The 22,291-nt window shown below is 33.6% G+C and overlaps 1 protein-coding gene across 2 annotated transcripts in view; it reads left to right on the plus strand.

Annotated features, from left to right (window-relative positions):
* Positions 1-22,291, plus strand: part of Acj6 (abnormal chemosensory protein 6) — a 59,678-nt gene that overhangs the window by 22,039 nt on the left and 15,348 nt on the right. The window contains exons 2-3 of one of the 2 annotated variants that reach the window (XM_083055342.1): positions 9,447-9,503; positions 20,900-21,106. In XM_083055342.1, coding sequence (XP_082911468.1) covers positions 9,447-9,503; positions 20,900-21,106 — 264 coding nt within the window. The remainder of the gene's footprint in view (positions 1-9,446; positions 9,504-20,899; positions 21,107-22,291) is intronic. The other variant, XM_083055343.1, reaches the window with a different exon arrangement.

Raw genomic sequence — 22,291 nt, forward strand, 5'->3', positions numbered from 1 at the left:
CGGACACAGTGATATCGCATGAGAATGAAATTGAAGAGTCGGCATTTAAAGAGAATTAAAGCTGTTCGATAGAGAAGACGATTCTCCCACGATATCTTGTTGCTTATCGCGTTTGCATCTCGACTGACGCTTTATAAATAATGAACGACGATTGTAGAATATAAATTTTGCAAGAAGCTTAAAAAAAGGGCAGTTTTCGGCGCTTTAACAATTATATAGTCGTATCCAGACACACGCAAATGTTTCGTGTGCGCGAAGGGAGAATTGGTTTGTAAATTTTTTGCCCCCATTATAATATTTTTCGTCTCAACGTATCATTATGTGGCCGAAAGTGTAGCGTATATATGTATACGTATGTATAAAATTCGCCGACGAAAATTACCGTCCATTTTCAACGCGACCGGTCATAATTGGGTGATGAGAAACTAATGAGTTTGTTTCTGCACGGAGAATTTCAAGTCCATTATAATTTCTAACTAATTGACTTTGATGTTTTAAGGCGTCTAATGAATTGCTAAATTCATGATCGTTTACGCACACGTGTATCTATTTTAAATGTAACTTCATATTAATAATACTTGTTTTTGTACTTTTCATTTATTGTATCTTCCATATTTGACCCATTTCTTTCGCCGTCGCGATTTCATAAAAAGTCATTGATTCTGATATCAATTTATTTAGCTATTGCTAAACAAAGATCGATATGCTCTCTTAAATAAAATCAGTTTACTATCACTGATAAGCAGTTATAACACTGAAGACAATCGCAAAATAAGAATCAATTGTGGTTAATTTTTCAGTGAAATCACAGAGTGAATTAGAAGACGGCGGAGCAAAGTGCGAGTGTTTCACTGATTTTCGGTGAAACATGACTCATTTCTTTCGCCGTCGCGATTTCATAAAAAGTCATTGATTCTGATATCAATTTATTTAGCTATTGCTTAACAAAGATCGATATGCTCTCTTAAATAAAATCAGTTTATTATCACTGATAAGCAGTTATAACACTGAAGACAATCGCAAAATAAGAATCAATTGTGGTTAATTTTTCAGTGAAATCACAGAGTGAATTAGAAGACGGCGGAGCAAAGTGCGAGTGTTTCACTGATTTTCGGTGAAATCTTGTCACCGCTAATCAGTGACACTCTGATCGATTCAGTTTAAGAGAGTATATATCAAAGATAAAAAAACTTTCAACATTTATATACATTTATATATATTTTATATTGATTAGCCAAGCCTTAGGAGTCTCGTAAATGAATAATCTAACGTAACGAGAATGACGATGATGTCGGTCTTTCCGAGAAACGATAAGCTTAACTCTACATATCCCTTTCATTATGGTTATCCAACGAATCGGCCGTCTTACTGCGGAATGTGTGGGAAAGGGGTTGCAACGACGGGGTCGCGCGGCAACAACCCTAAGCGTTCCTTCGGCTTTACACATCGCCGATGTCTTACACTAGATCGCTGTACGGTCGGAGAAGGATAGGGGAAACACGGGCAAGAGAACTGAGCATGGCGGCTGAGTATAGTGTGGATGGTTTGGATCGATGAGAGAAAGCCGCCGGTCTGATTGGCGGGGCCGCGGGGGCGGAACAGGACGTAGCCAATGAACGTGGCTATCCCCGACATATAGCGGTTACGAAATCACTGATTTTTACGCTCGGCGCCCGTCGACTTCGACTCCGTTGTAAATACCATAAATCGGATAGCCGCGCAATTTAGGTATCCCGCTATCCGGCCGCGCCGAGATAAGTCGGCCCGATATTTACGCGAGATCGACGTGTCTATGGCTGCTAGAGAGAGTTGCTCGCAACTGTTGTAAAATTCGTGAATCCTGGCTAAATCTAAGAGCATACAGCAATTAGAACTTTCTCTGCTGAACGCAGCCGATATACCGCGATGTGAATGAGATACGGCGTGTGTTCTTTCCTTTTTTGCGCGCGATATTATTTTTTATGTCTTAAAATATATACCACTTGATATACCTCTTTTTACAAATGATAATGGCTGTCAGATTATCTCGCTTTTCTTCTCTCTAACGAGCGCATGAGAGGTCGCTTTTGGTTTATGGGCAACGCGTACACATTGTGGGACGTACAGGAAAAATAAACTATAGACATACATATTACTAAATTATTCTGCCACTCTTTCCGTGCGTCACGTGATGAGTGCCGATTATGAGATAGCGACGAAACGTGACCAGCGCGTATTGATTCAGGTGATAATTCTGGCATATATCTTGCATTATCTATTGTCGAATTAGCATAGTATCATTAAATCACGGGAGGGGAGGGAAGATAATATGATACTATTGTTTGTCAAATATCGATATTGTCTGCTTCCGTCAACTTGCGAAGCTGCAATAATTTTGTTCCGCGAGCGAGAAAAAAAAATATCGAAGCGCATAAAAGAGTCGGATTATTGTCGAGAAAATGAAGGAACTCGAAGAAGATTTTTTTTAAATCTACAAACTCTATGCAATGTGTCAAAAAACTTTTAACCGTACACTTTGCGCGAATACTAAATAAGATCACCACGTGATTTATAGCGCTTTCATTGTTTATGCAGGAACGTTAGCTAATGAAATTTTTACGCGACGGAAAGCGTCGCATTTGTTTATAGACACAGTCTAGACAAAAAGAGCTCGATGAGCGCTCGGAGTCTCGCCGCCGAGTGAAGCTATCTTCGGTGTCATAGGTGCGCAATAATTGATTATTATTCACTGATTTAACAGTCTCCTTGACAGGCATGTTGAACTCCGTCTGACCTCACCGCCACGACTTCGGCCATTGATCTCGCGAAAGCAAGAGTTGTCAATTGCGTCGACCCGAATTTTACCACCGCACGTCGTCGCCCCCTTCTTACACATTTAATTTAAATTTACTACGGGGATATATGTGTCGCGATAGAAGCCGCTGTTTCCATCGAGATGCACAATTCAATCCGCGATATCTATTAATGATTATCATAAAATTGAAATTCAATTTCTAATATGCATTATGTTGTGTATTACAGTACCGGCCAAAATTATATCACCTTTTGATTTTTTTAACATAATTTGTCTTAAAGTGCACGGATCAACAAATTATAATATGTTTTGATGGTAGGTATAGCTTCTTGAACAAATAACTTTTTATCAATTAATGAACAATAACTTATGAAAAATTAATTTAATTTGAAATATGTTAAATTTAATAATAACCTTTGAATTATTATAACAAGTATAAGTGCTTTGAAAATGAATAACGAATCCATAATTTATATTGTATAACTCTAATATTTTGTATCAAAACCTTTGGCATCGATTACAGCTTGCTGCAGCGCGAAAAACAAAAAACGCACAAAAATGCGATTTTGGGAAAATTAATAAAAAATTCGAAAATCATGATGTATTTTGTCAAATCTCATTACACTATAGGTACAAGGTACACTTGCCACCAAAAATCTACTATAAAATTTTGAGCGCATTCGACGCATTTTAACAAGTTATATTAAAAAAACATAAAGGTGATATAATTTTGGCCGGTACTGTAAATATGTTGAATGTGTGTAAAAATAACCAATCCATTGAGAAATATCATAAATCTATCAATATCTATCATTTAATTAAAAGAAATATATAGTTTTTTTGTCGAAAAAAATTTACACGGATGCGTTGTATACAAATCTATATACATACATGTCTAAATTAAACTGAAAAATATGTTGTCACGCGAAATTTAATCAAACAATATATTCTCTATCAATAGATAATCAAATTTAAATTGTTAATATCTGGCAACGTTTTGAAATTTGAATAAGGCAAATGTATATATAAATATATTCATCTCCAGCAGTGGATTTTTAAATGGCTTAATGTTTCTGTTAAAATAGAAACTAAGAAACGCGACGTTACGTGCGTAAGGTAAACGTTATCTGATTGGCGCTTAAAATCGCATGTGAATTTCAGAGAGACGATTTCGAGATATTACAGTTTCATTAATATTCGTCGGGAAGCGAAATCAAGCGAAATAATATTAGAAACGAGACGGGAAGGCGCGACGTCGCTGATGATCGCACAAGAGCAATGTCCGAATTTTGTCAGAAATCGCATTAATTTATTCCGCCTTTCGTTTGGCGCCGACTGCAGCGAAATGTCGCTTCAAGAAGTCGCTTAATCGGGTTTCGCATTGAGAGTCAAAAAATTGCCACGGAAAGAGTTAACGGGGTGGCTGAGCGAGAACCGGAGGGAGAGAGAGAGGAAGAGAAAGAGGGAATATTAAATTAGGAAATTTCATAAATTCCCTTTAGCGATCTCTTAGACGATTCGCGCTTCAAGACCCGTGTTTTTCGCCTGAAATCGTAATGAGCCGCGTCAGACTGAATCTACATAGCTACCTATCTGTTCCATATTTTGCGCGACGACGGCGCCGGCGCCAGCTTCTTTCTCCAACGCGTATTTCACATCTCCTCGTTCATACCGCGATTAATTCTGGGAAAACAATGTTGAGGGCGATCGAGCAAGACTTGAGATAAATTAATACGTTATCGATTATCCGCGGAACACCTCCAAGTAAATAATTACTTGAATAACTGATGCTGTTATTGAGTAAGATATACAGATAAATAATTAAAAAAATTTCTCTTTCAAATAAAAGAAAGAATTTATTTATGCGAAATGCAAGATAAATTTCTTCATTTCGATGCTTTTTGTATTTAAAAACAAATGCTTCTCTTCGCTTTTATCTTATGATAAAAAGATAAAAAAAAAAAAAAGGAAATTTACTTCACACAAGTTATCGATAATGATGAATCGCGAGAAAACATTCTCCGAGAATATTGCTGGAAAGTACGTAAGATTCTTCGTGGAAGTTTCGCCGGTAATTATCTAAAGTTACCAACGGCTACGAGTCAAAGTGTGAAGTCGTGTTCGAAGTCTTTCTGCACTTCAACGCTCCTTCGCGCCGGTTAATAACAAATGAGCCGGGCTGTGAGCCCCCTCACTTTTGTTATAATCGGAGACACTTGCCCCTCCTCGCACAGTTACCGTCTACCATTCTGCATTATTCAGTGAATTCATTTGTAGCATTCTAAACAGCTAACTTATATATCTCGCGCTTTCTTAATGTTTTTGCTGCTTTTGTATTTAACGCCAAACTTTCTACTGTCAAAATTATTATATCGAAACTTTGCACTCTTTTTTGTCATTTTACAGATTTTCTATACTCAAGAAAGTAAGGCTGTTTTATTCCGATTTATTCCTTTTCACGTTTATGCAATTAATAACATAATTATATTTTCTAAACAACACTATAGTTTGACAGATATTTTTAAAACTCCCAAGTTACATAAGCGTTCATGTAGAAGAAATATTTGTTTGTTTGTAGAGATTAGTGTTATCTTCTTATAATCATCGTGATCATTGCAATTCAAATTAACGATTTTGAATAATTTATTTCATTTTACAAGTTTATCGCGAAAAAGAGAGAAAAATATATACAAGGTTTTTAAATGCGAAAAATTTTAGGAGATGATTCTTCATATAAACATGTATTCCTATATCCTTGAAGAGTTAAACTCCTCTAAAGAGGGAGATAAAAATTAGGTTTTTAATTTTTTTCTCAAACAAGTTTTTGGACAAGTTAAAGAAATGAAATTTGATGGATATTTCCTACTAGTAAAAAGGATACTTATTAATTTTTTAAATCTTCTCATATCATAAGGGGATGGAACTAACAAGTCATATTCAATTTATTAGAATTTTTTAAAGGACCAGAATGTGTTCATCTAAAAATATGTGTTGGAAAACTCGATTCCTTTAGAAACTTTTTTATTTCTTTTTTTCATAAAATTAATAGTTTTCAAGAAAAAAATAAACTCCTCAGGAATACAGGAGTAAATGTTCGTATGAAAAACTCCTCTTAATTTTCGACAAAGAATCATCTAAAATTTTTCGCATTTATTTAGAAACACCCTGTATATAGTTAATTAAAGATTTTCTCGCTAAAAATACCGTTCGCGCTACGAGAGACAATGTTCAATCAAATTTTTTTTTTTTTTAACCATCTATCCTGGCGTCACGCGAAAAGGGTTAAATTTCCGATATATTCGCCGCGCGATACCGTCCAATCCAACGCATCAGTATGATCCACCGGCGCACACACGGCACAGCAGTTGATTTACAATCGGTCGCGGGAATTCGCTTGATAATCAAACGAGAGTTTCGGATTGGATTTGTACGGCGCGTTGCACTGTCTCTCCACATATATGCGTATAGGTATATTCGGGCCGCGCTGCGCACGCAACGCGCGCGCGCACACGGCACATCGTCGGTCATGTGAAGGAAAATCAATTAGCCGGGCAAACTGATTCGACTGCGTCTGTTTACTCGTGCGAGTCCGCAATGTGTTACGCCTCGTAGCACAAGCGCTTCCGTCCCACACGCGCGCACAATAAATATTTATGTGTGTGTGTGTATATATATGTATGTATATATGTACATGTGTATACGCACACACATGCGAAGAACGAATACGCACGCATAGAGCTGCGCTATATACAGAACATGCGTGCGAGTAGTATAGGTCTATGTATGACGCGGCTACGCGGGCTTTTGTGTTCCGATGCACCGAGAAACACGCTCGCGCGATGCATACATGCGTCTTGATATATATATATATATATATATATATATATATGCAGTGTAGGCACGTTTGTATGTGTATCCGCACGGATACATATTTTAATCTGCGTATACATATACAGGAGCGTGAGTAGAATTTAAGAGATGCCTAATGCAGTGTAACATGTCGTTGCATAAGCGTATTATCGTTGTTTAGAGAATTCGGCTTTCTAATCAGTGCACAGCACGAAAGATTCATTAATATATCTATAACCAATATTTTAGATTAATCCCTTTACGCGGTTGAGAAAATTCAGCAAGAATATGTGGTGGAGATAGTCTCCTGAATGTCAGGGCACGTTTAGATGCTTGAAATATGATGAGTTATAATAAATAGTTTTTAACCCCTCTTGCATTTTCCAAAAGAACTCTCCGAAAGAATTTTTTTTTTAACTTTATACTCCTTTCTGCAGTCTCTTAAATAATCGATAATACTACTTATATATTTTTGAATTCTGATTAAAACAGAGTTTGACTAAGTGGGCCCAACCCAATAAAACCCGGTGGGTTTTATTGGGTTAAACCCACTTTAAAAAACTTACTTAAAAACCCATTTATAAAACCCATCCAAAAATGCTAAAAATTTAATAATATATTATAAATGAAGTATTTAATATTAATTAATTTTTATTTAATTTTTCTTATTTATTAATGTAATAGAAGGTCTATTACATTAATAAATAAAAAAAATTAAATAAAAATTAATTTATAATAAGGAATTGTGCCAATTAAATAGCCAATTTTCTTAATCATTAGCGAATTATAAAAAATTAAATTAAAAAAATTAAAAAACCAACAAAAGCCCAAAAAACTCAATAAAACCCCAAAAAACCCAATAAACCCCAAAAAACCCGGGTTTTTTCAAACCCTGGATTAAAATATATCGAACGATATTTATATATTATAATTTATCAAATATTTTTGTGCGAGATACTAAATTTCAAAATATGTTACAAGACAAATATTAATAATATTTCGAAAAAGAAAATATTTCTTGTATTCATTTTTCTTCTTGACGCAAAACACATATGTAACTATATTTCTACTCATGGTTATCAGTTATCGAGAAATATTAAAGCTAAATTTGATGATGATAACGGTAATCATAGCCAAGAAGATTATCCTCATCAGATCTTCGAGATATCTCATCGAAAATGTCAAACGAACAACACCGAATCGTGAGATATCTTGTCCAAAGTGTCAAACGGATGACACTGGATCAGGAGACGGGATAATGAACATTTGACGATCGTGGAAAAATGCGACATTGATATTTCACTGATTTCGATGAATCATTGATGATTCACCGCATCTTTTCACACTTCTTACGAATATTTTAATAACTCGAGTCTCAAGATACTCCGTTAAGTGATTCCATTTAAGCTTATTCGAAAAAACATAAAGATTTCAGCCATTAAAATTTTCCCGATGAATATTCTCGCCGAGACGAAAGATGACAAATGACTGAAAAATCATATCAAATGCACGTTGAGCGGCCTGTATATCTGCAATCGAAGCTTGATAATATATCGTGCGTATACGTCGAATCAAAGTATCGCCCCACATACATACATACATACACATCGAGAGACGTGTGACACGTTAATAAAGTACGTCGCTTTAAAAGAGTGATGTATTCATATTAGTCTCGGTGCCCAGTATAATGACATAATCATTGTCATCAAGAAACGCGCGAGCGCGCAGAATTGGCCGACGCTTTAATAAGGACGATATTGAATTACCTAGTTCTGCGAGCGAATCCCAAAATGACTCATTTAATTTGCGACGGCGTCGCGACGCCGGTATGCCCCGATTCTGTCAATCTCTCTCTTTCGACTTCGCTTTAAATATAATATAAATGTATAATATATATATATACTTATATACGTATCTGCATGTAGTATATATATCGCGTACATAGGTATACATGTATAATACGTGTGGAGAATCGTATGCAATTGTCGCGTGCGTGTCCTGCGCGCACGGTGATTGGCACAAAAATAAACTATGCAGATGAGATAAATATTAAGCGCCGTTGACAGGTAAATGGCGTATATGTTCGATTTCCATTCGGATGAAAATATTTCTCCACTTCGTTCATTAGCCGTGTATTGTGAGATCTGTTTGCGTGAAACTGTGGAATCGCCGCGTGACGTCTCTTGTCGAACAGAGACCTGCTAAGAGAATATACATATATGTACTTTCGATAACGCGATAATCCGACGTGAAAATCTGTTTTCGCAAATATTTACCGAAACGATATTTTGATGGCAATAATATATTATCGGATGACGCTTAATTTGTTGCAAAAGAAGACAGAATACATTAGAATTTTATCTCAAGGATTGAACAAGATTGAATTCGAAAAAAAATGTATATATATGTATGTAATATTAAAAAATCATATAATTTTTATGTAATACTTTTGAAAAAAATGTATTAATTGTTAATATTAAATACGCTGCGCGATCAAAATAAACGCAAAATTCTCAAACTGTGAAACGATTCTATATATATATATAATAAAATTTAACAGATAACATTTATTTAAATTTTATTTTTGCATTCGGGGAATCGATACTTGAAAGTTCGCCCTCTTTTTCGTCTTTCAGTTTAGTTTAAATTTTCGCCTCGCGTACGCTGCCATTTCTATGTGAGAAGAGAGAAATGTATTTAACGTTCTCTAAAATTAAAAAACAAATAATTGTGAATGTATCCTATACACATTGTAAGAAAATCTTGACTGCGATGAAAAATGGCATTTTTTTTCCTTTCGCAGAGTCGTATATTGGAAGATGCATCCATTATGTGCAATTCTTGGTCACCGAGGCATAATGTGAGTACAGAAAATTACATTTTTTGTCTTTTTTTTTTCTTCATTTTCTCCTGTGCACGTAATTAGAGATTGATTCGACGATTTTGCTCCCAATGTTGATAAATGACTGATATTAGTAATAATGATATGCGCAGTACAATTCACGCGATATGTTAATCGTTTTATTAATTATAAACTTATTTAGATGATGTGAAGAACTTGAACGAATTAATTCTATCTTTACGAAACGAGAGACACATCGCCATAATATCATTTTAAGAACAATTCGATTACTTGAAACGTTCTCAGACGAGACAATGTAATTATACATCACCCGTGCCATCTAGATTGTCCAATTAGATACATAATTGTATGACAATTTTGTTGCGTTGCATATCCATCCTTATATAATGTATATTAGCAATATTTTGAATGTAATAAATGATGAAATTTTCGACATTTATTATATTTATATATCTGTTTTAATTAATTATATTTATTAATTAGTTTCTCTGTTTTAAAAATATTAACATTATATAACACACTATACTTCTAACAAAAATAATTAATTATAAAATTAAACAATATCATTTTTATATCGATACTTGGCAGATATTGAATAGAATATTACGATTCTTTTTATAAAATTCGAAGAAAATTTTCCATTAATGAAAATTTGATTAGATTTCTTCTCTCTGGAGACAGAGAAGAAGAGGTAATAAGAGGAGAAAAAAAAATCGACAGGAAGAAAGCGAAAAAAAGAAGAACGTGAGAGAGGGAGAAGAGAGAGAGATTATGAGACTGTTGCTGTATACGAAATGCCTCATAATATTTATGCTTTACGGAGCGACGTAGTTACGGTGGGCGGGCCCGCATATAAACTCGCTAACTCGTGGTTACGATTATGGCCAGTAGTAAATTGATTATTTAGATATACGAGATGAGAGGCGATGTAGGATAGTCGAGTGCCGTAAAAAGAGCTATGTGTCACTTATGCCCAACCGCGAATGCAACAGATGCAACCCCCGCTGCAGCTGCGACAGAACCTCAAGAGCTTCTCGTCCATTTTTTCACCCCCGCGAGAACGGATCCTTCCCGTACAAGATTGTCATTCACACAACAATCAACGCGATAATGTGCGTCCATGCACTGAGAGAATTTTCTCTTAGAATTTTCCCCTGAAAATCATGGTAATCGTGGGACGATATGGTATGAAAAGAATTTTAAAAATATGTTTAATCAATTATACCATACTTTGAATAAAGTTTACTATACTTTCAGTAAAATTTATCAAACATGTTTTATAATTTATTGTGATAGATATTATTTTTTATTGTTATAAATATTAAGAGAAATAAATATTCAGAGAAATTCTCATAAAATTCTTTCCATACCCGATTACCATGATTTTCAGGATAAATTCTAGGAGATAATTCTCTCTATGTAGCAATTTAAGACAACGTCAAAAGAAAGGAGTGGTATATTAACACAGTTGGAAAATTTGTTTTCTTGTTAAAAACGGTCTCCGTTAAAATTTTTGTGTTAAATATTTAACACATTCATGTGTTAAATTAACATATTGCTGTTGTGTTAATTGAACTCAAATGTTAAATTATTAAAATAACTGAAAAAAGTGTAAAAATAACACAATGTGTATTTACTTTTAATTTTACACAATAAATATGTTCGATATTATTAGTGACAAGATTTATCTGTTAAAATTTACAGGAAAAAAATGTTAATTTTAATTTATAATACAAGTGGGGATGATAAAATGTAAAATTAACAATTTTTTTAAATTAATTTTTTACATTAAAACTATGTTAATTTAACACAAAATTTATTTTAAGTTTACTTGAAGTTTGCATTTATTTTATATTAAAATATTGACACAATATTCGTGTCATCATTTAACATATCCGTATTATGTTAAATTAACAGAAAAATTTCTGTGGACCGTTTGGGACATGTGATATTTGTTAAATTTAACACAAATCTTTCAACTGCTGAGGGTGTAATAAACGCAATAATAATAAATAATATCGGATGAGTGAATAAAATTGATAAGATTGGAGAATCGGGGGAGGTAAAGGCGAATCGGTGTCGCGATGCGTCTCGGTTTTGCTGAAAAAGACGCTAATGCAACGGTATTAGCGACAATGGGTTAATATTAACGTCGTAAGGGGAGCGCGGCGTTATAACAGCGCTATTATAAATCGATGATACCCCGCGACGGTGGCGGCGACGGCGACGGCGACGGGGTCGGTGTCGCGTCTGCGCTACCGAACGAAACTGAATTTGATGGAGCCTTTACGGAGAGGCAAAAGCCGGCGCGAGCGCGAATAATATAATGTTCTTTACTCTAGACAGTAGGTACTCCGCCATGCAAGTGATAATTTGAACAGTCTCCCCGTTTTCGTGTCAGACGTCAGATTTTCTGGTGGATATTACTTATTCATCCGTCAGACTCTACTCCGTGATGTAGGTTATCGGACGGAAATAACGTAATTGTCCCAATTTACGATATCCGATAGCCGCGACGGGTCCGAGAGTGCGACTCTGCATTCGAATCCGGAGAGTGCAAGCGCGCACGAGAGAGAGAGAGAGAGGGAAAAATCAGGGAGGAGGAAGAGAGAAGGAGAGCTAGCCGATCGCTAATTAATCTCATATACGGACGGATACGTAATTGAACCGCACGCCGCGCCGCGCGTGACGAGATTTATTTTTTTATTCGCTATCGATGCGCGCTTCTCTCTCTCTCTCTTAGTATTGATGTCGATGCTATTCGTATCTTATCGAACGCGACGGACCCTGCTTAGGGCCGACGTTTATCGATCGAATCCCGCGGATAAGCTCGCTCGCTCTCTCTCTTTCTCTCTGTACCGGCTAACCGCTTGGCTCAGACACGGCTGGGCTTTATTGCTAATTGATTTTGTGCACATGCTCGGCGGTTTATGTACGATATATTGATGATGTGTCCGGGCGACATCTAATTTTGCATTCGTCTGCACTCTCGAAACTCGAAGTGAATTAAGAGAATTGGTTTTCTGGGAATGCAATTTCCCGGAGAACAAAACCGTGTCTCTCGATAGACAAAACAATTCTGCGCATCTGATACGGTTGAATTATTCAAGATAAACGCCGCGCGCGAACGTAATCGGCTTAAGTTTGTTTTCGCGCCGCGAGAAAGGTATACCCGAATTATATTTAGAAAACTACACACGCGGCAAATTTATATCTTCTCTTTGGAGAATAATATTAATATAATACAATATACAATAAAGGTTATAATAAGAGGTAAATATAATGTTCGAAAAGACGAATAAGTAAATTAATAAGCGCCATTCATTTGCTGGTTCGTTTTTAGGGGAGGATCGCCCTCCGAAATCCTGAAGCTACCTGACGCTCGATGTGATCCTGCGCTAGGCCACCTTGTTATCAGTTATGTTAGCCACTTAATCTCACACCCGCCGTCTTCTCTCGGATAAATTACATGGAGGGACCGTGGGGTCTGATAATTCAATTGTAATTGGCTAATCCTCATAATACTTTAGTTCCAGAAGACGTATCCTCGTGTGGGGTCGGCCGCGTCGAAAAATGACTCTATTAACCGCGACGACGTAGAGAATCGCGCGAAGGGGAAGAAACTTTGCTAAACAACAGCGGGAAGTGTTAACTATGTGGCTAATAAGAGCGATCCGTATCCTCGGTAGCTCCGTTAAGCTTCGTTCACAATATATATAAGTGTATTATAAAAATATAATGTATAGGATCCTCCTTATTTTCTTTTAAACGAAAATCTCGTGAATACAAGAATTAAAAGAAAAGAAAGAAATTTTAAAAATTATCAAATAATTATAATAGTCGTGTATTATGCGATAATATGTGGCTGATTAATTGATGTGATTCTAGATACATAAACTCGATATATTTATATATTAACTATAATCTCAGTTGAATCAAATAAACATCAATAAAACAGACGCGCGATTCATCGTTATAAATAGAGATAAAGGAATAAAATGTGAGAGATACTTTAGGACCTTTCCAACTCTCTAGTAACTTCGACTCCTGCAATCTTATACATATACGTACACCTACGTGCACGAAGATCGAGTGACTACTGTTCAAGTGTTACGTTAAAAGAGGGTCCATCGCGCGCGTTGCCCCTTAGCCGTGAATCGTGATTTATCGTCCTCCTAATGCTTCGATTAAGCAGCACGTCCGCGTGAAAAACGTCGTCATTGAGTGCAGGTCACTGCGAAAAGTTACTACCACACATATTAATATTTTCGCGTAAAAATATGTGAGTTATTTCACCCTTACTCTTACACGTGCAACACACTAAGTATAACAAATTGTTTTATCAAGCTTACTCTTAAACTTGTTGCTTTTCTTCATCCTTTAAGAAATCAAATGTAATTTACGAGTAATTTTTGTCTCATTTGTGTATGAGACTTTATTAAAATTATGTTTAAAAAAGTTTAATAAATTTTTAAATATATTGGAGAGAGAAAGAGAGAGAAATTATTTTGACAGTAATATTTTTTAGAAGCAACTTGCCTTTAATATTCAAACTATTTTAGTCTGCTTTAATAAAAATTGTTTAGGAATTCAGAATACGTAATATATAAAAAATATAATTAATAAATAGTACACATAACAATTTATAAATCTATGAAAGAAAATTTCGTGTTACAAATCAAATACAAATCATTTCTATATCTATTTCTTAGAAAAGAAAAAAAATGTTCCATTAATATCTACTTTGCTATCATTCTAAATATTCTTCTTTCTTCGTTCTCATGCGAGTAACATTATTATATACGTTGTTCAATAGATATATTTTTTGTGTAAACGAACAATATTCCTCATTATATTATTATATGATGAGAAATGTTGTTCATTTACACAAAAAAATATATCTATTATTGAACAAATGTACACAGAGAAAATTTTCTCTTAGAATTTACCCTGAAAATCATGGTAATAGTGGGACCACTAGCGGATCCTGACGTCGATAATGGGGGGGGTTTTGCAAAATTATTTTATTTAATATTTTTGGTTTCATGATTAGCTTTTATTCCAGGATCAACGACGTCGATAGCTCTTTAATGTTTGTTTTTCTTTATTTATATTTTTTAAACAAATTTAGCAAAACTGCTTCTTTTAATTTGCAAGGGATGGGGTTAACTTCCCCCCCCTCCCCCAGGATCCGCCAGTGTATGTATATATATATATATATATATATACATACATATATATTATATAGATATAAAGAATTTCTCGCCTAATTATTTTCATGCAACGAAATTATCTCATCATTTCGTCGTATGTCTGACTTAATCTATACTTAACTCCTTGAATGCGTAATGAGTATAATATACAGTGTATCTTATACATACATATTGTATATATTATATAGATATAAAGAATTTCGCCTAATTATTTTCGTGCAACAAAATTATCTCATCATTTCGTCCTATGTCTGACTTAATCTAAACTTAACTCCTTGAATGCGTAATGAGTATAATTTACAGTGTATCTTATACATACATATTATATATATTATATAGATATAAAGAATTTCGCCTAATTATTTTCGTGCAACAAAATTATCTCATCATTTCGTCCTATGTCTGACTTAATCTAAACTTAACTCCTTGAATGCGTAATGAGTATAATTTACAGTGTATCTTATACTTTTATATATATATATATGTAATATATATATAAAAAAAAATACATATATATATAAAAGTATAAGATACACTGTATATTATACTCATTACGCATTCAAGGAGTTAAGTTTAGATTAAGTCAGACATAGAATGAAATGATGAGATAATTTCATACACTAAAATAATTAGGCGAAATTCTTTATATACATATACATATATAATATATATACAATATGTATGTATAAGATACACTGTAAATTATACTCATTACGCGTTCAAGGAGTTAAGTTTAGATTAAGTCAGACATAGGACGAAATGATGAGATAATTTCGTTGCACGAAAATAATTAGGCGAAATTCTTTATATCTATATAATATATACAATATGTATGTATAAGATACACTGTCAATTATATTCATTACGCATTCAAGGAGTTAAGTTTAAATTAAGTCAGACATACGACGAAACAATGAGATAATTTTGTTGTACGAAAATAATTAGGCGAAATTCTTTGTATCTATATAATATATATTATATAGATATAAAGAATTTCACCTAATTATTTTCGTGCAATGAAATTATCTAATCATTTCGTCCTATGTCTGACTTAATTTATACTTAACTCCTTGAATGCGTAATGAGTATAATTTACAGTGTATCTCATACTTTTATATATGTATATATATTTTTTTTATATATATATTACATATATATATATTTTTTTATATATATATTACATATATATATATATATATATATATAAAAGTATAAGATACACTGTAAATTATACTCATTACGCATTCAAGGAGTTAAGTTTAGATTAAGTCAGACATACGACGAAATAATGAGATAATTTTGTTGTACGAAAATAATTAGGCGAAATTCTTTGTATCTATATAATATATATTATATAGATATAAAGAATTTCACCTAATTATTTTCGTGCAATGAAATTATCTAATCATTTCGTCCTATGTCTGACTTAATTTATACTTAACTCCTTGAATGCGTAATGAGTATAATTTACAGTGTATCTTATACTTATATATATACACTAGCGGATTCTGACGTCGATATCTCTTTAATGTTTATTTTTCTTTATTTATATTTTTTAAACAAATTCAGCAAAACTGTTTCTTTTAATTTGCAAGGGTTCGCCAGTGCGTGGGACAATATATGGTATGGAAAGAATTTTAAAAATATGTTTGATTAATTTTACCATACTTTTAGTAAATTTTACTATACTTTTAGTAAAATTATTTTATATTTTATTGTGATAGATATTATTTTTTATTGTGATAAATATTAATCAGCGAAATTCTCATAAAATTCTTTCCATACCATATTGTCCCACGATTACCATGATTTTCAGGGTAAATTCTAAGAGAAAATTCTATTTGTGTATATTCCCAACATTCCAATATACGTATATTAAATATCAAGTTTGATGGAAATACGGCTGTGTATTTCGTTATGAGAAAATGTGTCGAGCGACAAGACGGCGAGAGGAAAATTTAGAGATTAAAAAGAGTAACGGCAGTTCAGCAACCTAGAGACAGCCGTGGGTAAGCCAGCCGTACCCGACGAAGACACGAAGAGTTCATAAATAATCGAAACGTTAGAACACACACACGCCAGTGGTTTCCGCATGAAACATTGATCGGGCAATGCGGACATTACAGGTCATAATGAAATAAGTGGGCATTGAATTACTTTTAGTTTTATCCGCCTCGGCCTCGGTTAACGATATTTTGATAACTCTCCCGGATTAATCTCGCGACGCGCTCGGTTTACGAAAAATAAAGGACTACCGAAAAGAAAAAGAAATTTTTAAGAAATGAAGAGTAAAAATTATTTTATCCAAACAAAAAATTTTGAAACTATCTTGGTTAATTGGAAGATCTTTAATGATAATTAGATTTCTATTTATTTCAATTTCCCGAAATATATGCATATTGAATAGTACATTGTGTGTAAAATTTAATAAAATTTTATATTTTCCGATTTTGAAAATTATTAGAGTAACATTATTAGCATCAATAGTAATATTATATTATATTAATGAACAATGTATTAATCAATGTTAGATATCACGTGAATACTAAAAATCGATATTATGTATATTTTCACCGGAAAACGTGGGTGTCGCGCAGAGATTTATACACGAATATTCTTAAACATTCGATATTTCTATTGTGGGAAAAATTCATTAAACTTTTTTATTAATTTTTTTTCGCCTTAACCACAATATTCTTTATTTATAATTATAATAATAAATTATACAGTATGTTGTTAAAATTTTTTAAATTTGAAAATTACTTTATTCAATTAAGAGTTTACGCGGCATTAATATCGAATTAGCGCCAATGAGAAACTAATAGAAACAGCAAATTTATCCGCTTCATTTTGTGTATAAAAGGTATTATATATAATATTGCATTAAAATCATTGAATGAATAAAATCGCACCGTTTAATGCTAAAATATTAATTGCAGTGCAATTTTAAATGTCAAATCTTTCTTTTAACACTGATATATTCTTCATAATTATTATATGAAAAATTTATATCATTTTTTCATATTTATGCTACTATAAATTAATATGATAATACAATCACATTACAATGTCTCTCTTATTAGATTGTCTCTTATTATTATACTAAATGTGTTTGATTGTTGTTATATATTATACAATTCCTTGATATGATATGTAAGATCATATTAATGTTAATAAATAAAATGAATTGACAATCACATTTCCTATTAATATTGAAAGATTTTGTTTGAATGTTCGTAGGTTTAAAAAATGCCTTCATGTTGAAATGGTTTCAAAGGCATGTTATAAGTTATATGCAGCTTATAACCGCGATATTCTTTGAACGTGTAGAACGAACCTAGTAACATGTCGCACAAGTGACAGATGTAGTTGATGCGGAATGTCCCATATAATATCGATCACCAGGGTGTACAGGCAAGTCTAAGTGATATGAGGCTATGAATGTAACGTATAGCTTTCATTAAGATATCCTCTTAGAGGAGTCGCCTTGATCAATAAGGAAGAGTATAGATGATAACAAATTGACCGCAGCCACAGTAAGTTGACAACAATCGATATTAAGTTACGCAAATTCAAATTAGTTTGCATTAATAGAAATTTATCGTCGGTTCATCGCACATAATGTGGTTTTAAAATGATGATGCATATATTTATGCTACACAGAGAGAATTTTCTCTTAGAATTTACCCTGAAAATCATGGTAATCGTGGGACAATATAGTATGGAAAGAATTTTATGAAAATTTCTCTGATTAATATTTATCATAATAAAAAATAATAATATCTATCATAATAAAATATAAAATATGTTTGATTAATTTTACTAAAAGCATAATAAAATTTATTAAAAGTATGGTAAAATTAATCAAACATATTTTTAAATTGTCCCACGATTACCATGATTTTCAGGGTAAATTCTAAAAGAAAATTCTCTCTGTGTATGTACCGAAAAAAACGAAAAGTGTAAATATAATATCGGAAATAACAAATTATTAAAAATTTCAAACTAATACAATCGCGTGCAAATAAAATTGACATCTGCCTGTCTCTCCTTTTTTTAACAAAACAATATATGTATACAATTCGAACTTCGAGCCGGAAAACAAACGACAAAGATTGACGGAAAAGATTGATTCAAAAATACAGTAAAAAATAATATTAATAAGAGCAGTACCTAATTTTTACACAAATTTTTTTTTTTACATCGACGGGATGTAAAAAGTATATTTTAGCGAAGCCCCCTTAACGCGCCATGAAATGGAATCACACCCCGCCCCTCTTGTTATTCCGTTCCGCGTTGCTCATAAATTTCGCCGTAGCGTAGTTTAAGCTATTTTCGTTACCATTAAATGTTGACTTGGCCGAGGGGGATCGGCTCTCTCCAAACACGCGAAAGGGAAAATCAGGATGGTCCCCTCCTCCCTGACTCGTCCGAGTTTCGCCGCCGATACTGACGGATATATGTCTGTCCACCGTCCCCGGGGAGACTCGGTCAAGTATCCATCCTTCGGATCGATTCCAGTGTAACGGATGAATTTGATTACCGAACATCATAGGGCATGTGTACGCGCTAATACAGTGACGTTGCCGGGCTCGAGGGGATCGTAACTTAATGCCCGTTTATCCGTGCAAATATCGTCGTTTTTCCAATTATATATCGCTTTGCGCTCCGAAATTATTCGTAAACGCAAACCCCATCTGTATCTTTAGCGTCGAGTATTAATTATGCCAAAAACCATAAAAAAAAAAGGTCACATGAATTATTTTCAGTCTCACGACACAAGTGTCGTTTCGCGTTTGCTATTTTTCCATCGTACGCTGTTTCGGACAATTTTTCGAAACAGCTTGGCCAAACTTTAGGAGCGTATTCTATGCATCTTTAGACTTAAAAAAAAAAAAAGTCACATATATAGATCCGGAAATGTTCCCTTTTCAACTTATATAAACGCTCTTTCCTCGCGACACACGTTCGTAGTTCGTAGTTCACGACGAGTAAAGTGTATTTTGAACGTTTTCTCCGAACTTGTAACCCTTTACGAGGCCGGCGCGCTTGTAAGTTATATACCTGCAATTTGAGTAAACTTGCCTTCGAGCAAAAAGTAATTTAACGTTCGAATGTAAAGTTTAATACGCAACACCGACAATCGTGTCTATTCTACATACTCGCGCAATTTTTCTATTTTTAGTCCTAAAAAGCGTTTGCAATACTTCGTCGCGTTAAATAATATTTTTTTAAATTTTAAACAGCTGTAATCGTCCAACACTACTATTTCAATTTATAATTGAAATTTCAATCGAAAACGTACAGGGATATTTTTAAATAATAAATGTCTTGTTATGTAATATCTATCTATCTCTGTGTCGCGCATTTGCTTTTGAATCAATACCCAGCTAATGGATATTAATACTCGTTAAGTAAAGAAGTTTTACGCTTTCTTTATTTGTTTAATTCGCGACTCGTAATTAAATTTACCTAATTCAAGAGAACTCTGGGAAAGCTTCAATGTGCAACTTAAGTGAGAGAAATGTTGTCGGAATTGGAAAAAAAAAAAAAAACTCGGAAAACGCTAACGTCTCGGATAACAAAACTATTTTCGGAATATCGATCGTACAGCCATGTTGCCATCCGGTACATAAACTGGCTGTTGCCCAGACAACGCGTCGAACGGATTAAATTCAATAAGAATTGATATATTGAGAACGAGACGGACTGTCATTATTAATTATTATATGTTTACCATAAAACGCTTGCAAATTATAATGCGTAATTTGTTTCATTTTCATATACTCTTATTTCTTTTGTCCAAACGAGTAAGCAATAGACAATAATAAAAATTGATTTAGTATCCGAAAGAGATATATAAGAAAGATCTTTTAATAATTTAGCATTGAAATGCTTATTCATTTATGACAATTTCTATTTACAAATCAAAAGTATTGCTGACGACTGAATAGAACAAATCGTATCAATATTCAAAGACCAAAGTCGTTCAGTCTTTGTAATGCAGTATTAATTATGTAGAATTTTTTTGTTTAGAAAAAGTAATAAAAAAAAACTCATAAAAATTTAAAAAATGTCTAACAATTACGCAATCATAAAGCAAACATTATAATATATAGTCGGTCGAGTAGTTAGCGATATATTATTTATAATGGACACACGATGTACTTTGTGTTTCAGGGTGATATTTTCGGTGGCTTGAATAGCGGTTTGCAAGACGGCTTACTTTCGAGAGCGGAGGCTTTGGCAGCAGATTTGGGGAAGCACAACGCCGGGACGCCGATGCCACTGAAGCACGATCCCGTGTCTGTGTATCATCACGGAGCACACATGCCTACCCCCCATCCAAATAACCGGCCACATCATCAAGTACAATCACACCTCCTTGTGAGTCCGAATTTTTCATACATATTTATTATTCTATCGTATTAGAACCGTGTAAACAGACAGAATTTTCTCTTAGAATTTACCCTGAAAATCATAGTAATCGCGGGACAATGTGGTATGAAAAGAATTTTATGAAAATTTCTCTGATTAATAGTTTTATCACAATAAAAATAATATCTATCACAATAAAATTCAAAATATAAAATATGTTTGATTAATTTTATTATGCAGTTTAGTAAAATTAATCATGTTTTATATATTTTATTGTGATAGATATTATTATTTTTATTGTGATAAATATTAATCAGAGAAATCCACGATTATCATGATTTTCAGGGTAAATTCTAAGAGAAAATTTTCTCGGTGTAAAAATAATAGGGGTATACTCTTTACACTCCTCAATAGAATTCTCTATAAGACTTATGCATCTCTTCATATACATATATTCTCTTATACTTATTATATGCTATAAATATAATTGCCGATAATAAAAAAAAGAAAAAATTATTCATAGAGAACAATTATCGCAATAAAGGCCGCCCCTTTTCCGCCGCGTTTCGTAAACCCTCCCCCGCACCCGCATTCATAAAATGCAACGAATCCAACGGTCAGAGTTAAAATCATTGCCAATAATTAATTACAGGCGGCAATTAATTTTGGATTCATATTTAATCGGCGGATTGAAAAATTTAATTTACGCAGTTTATTTGTTAATATCCCGAACAATGCAGACAACGATTTTAATTTCCCCGCTCTTTAATGGTTAATAAACCGCATTATATTTATTACCGCGAATCGTTGTGTGCTCGTGTGCAGTTTTAGCGGCGTGATTACAGCTTAGTTAGAGACAGGCGTCTATATATATGTATATATATTATACAGGGTTTCTATAAAGTCTGTATATTTCGCAAACGACTCAAAATTATGAAAAACCGCGAAATACGCATTCTTTGGGGGGGGGAGGATATCCTCTCCAACTCTCTTAAAAAGAGTAGCCCCTCGAAACGTTCGTACACGTATCTCGCGGTTTTTCATAATTTTGAGCCGTTTGCGAAATATAAGGGTGACGACAGATTTTATATAGAAACCCTGTATATTATATATATATGTGTATACGATCTCGCAAATTGCATTTCAATTTGTTGCCCCGCAGTGTACCTTATGCTAATCCGAGCAATCTGATGC

The sequence above is a fragment of the Prenolepis imparis genome, unplaced genomic scaffold (genome assembly GCF_030444845.1).
Source record: "Prenolepis imparis isolate NDT839.2.m4 unplaced genomic scaffold, iyPreImpa1.0 SCAF_15, whole genome shotgun sequence".
In the NCBI taxonomy this organism is placed as follows: Eukaryota; Metazoa; Arthropoda; class Insecta; order Hymenoptera; family Formicidae; genus Prenolepis; species Prenolepis imparis.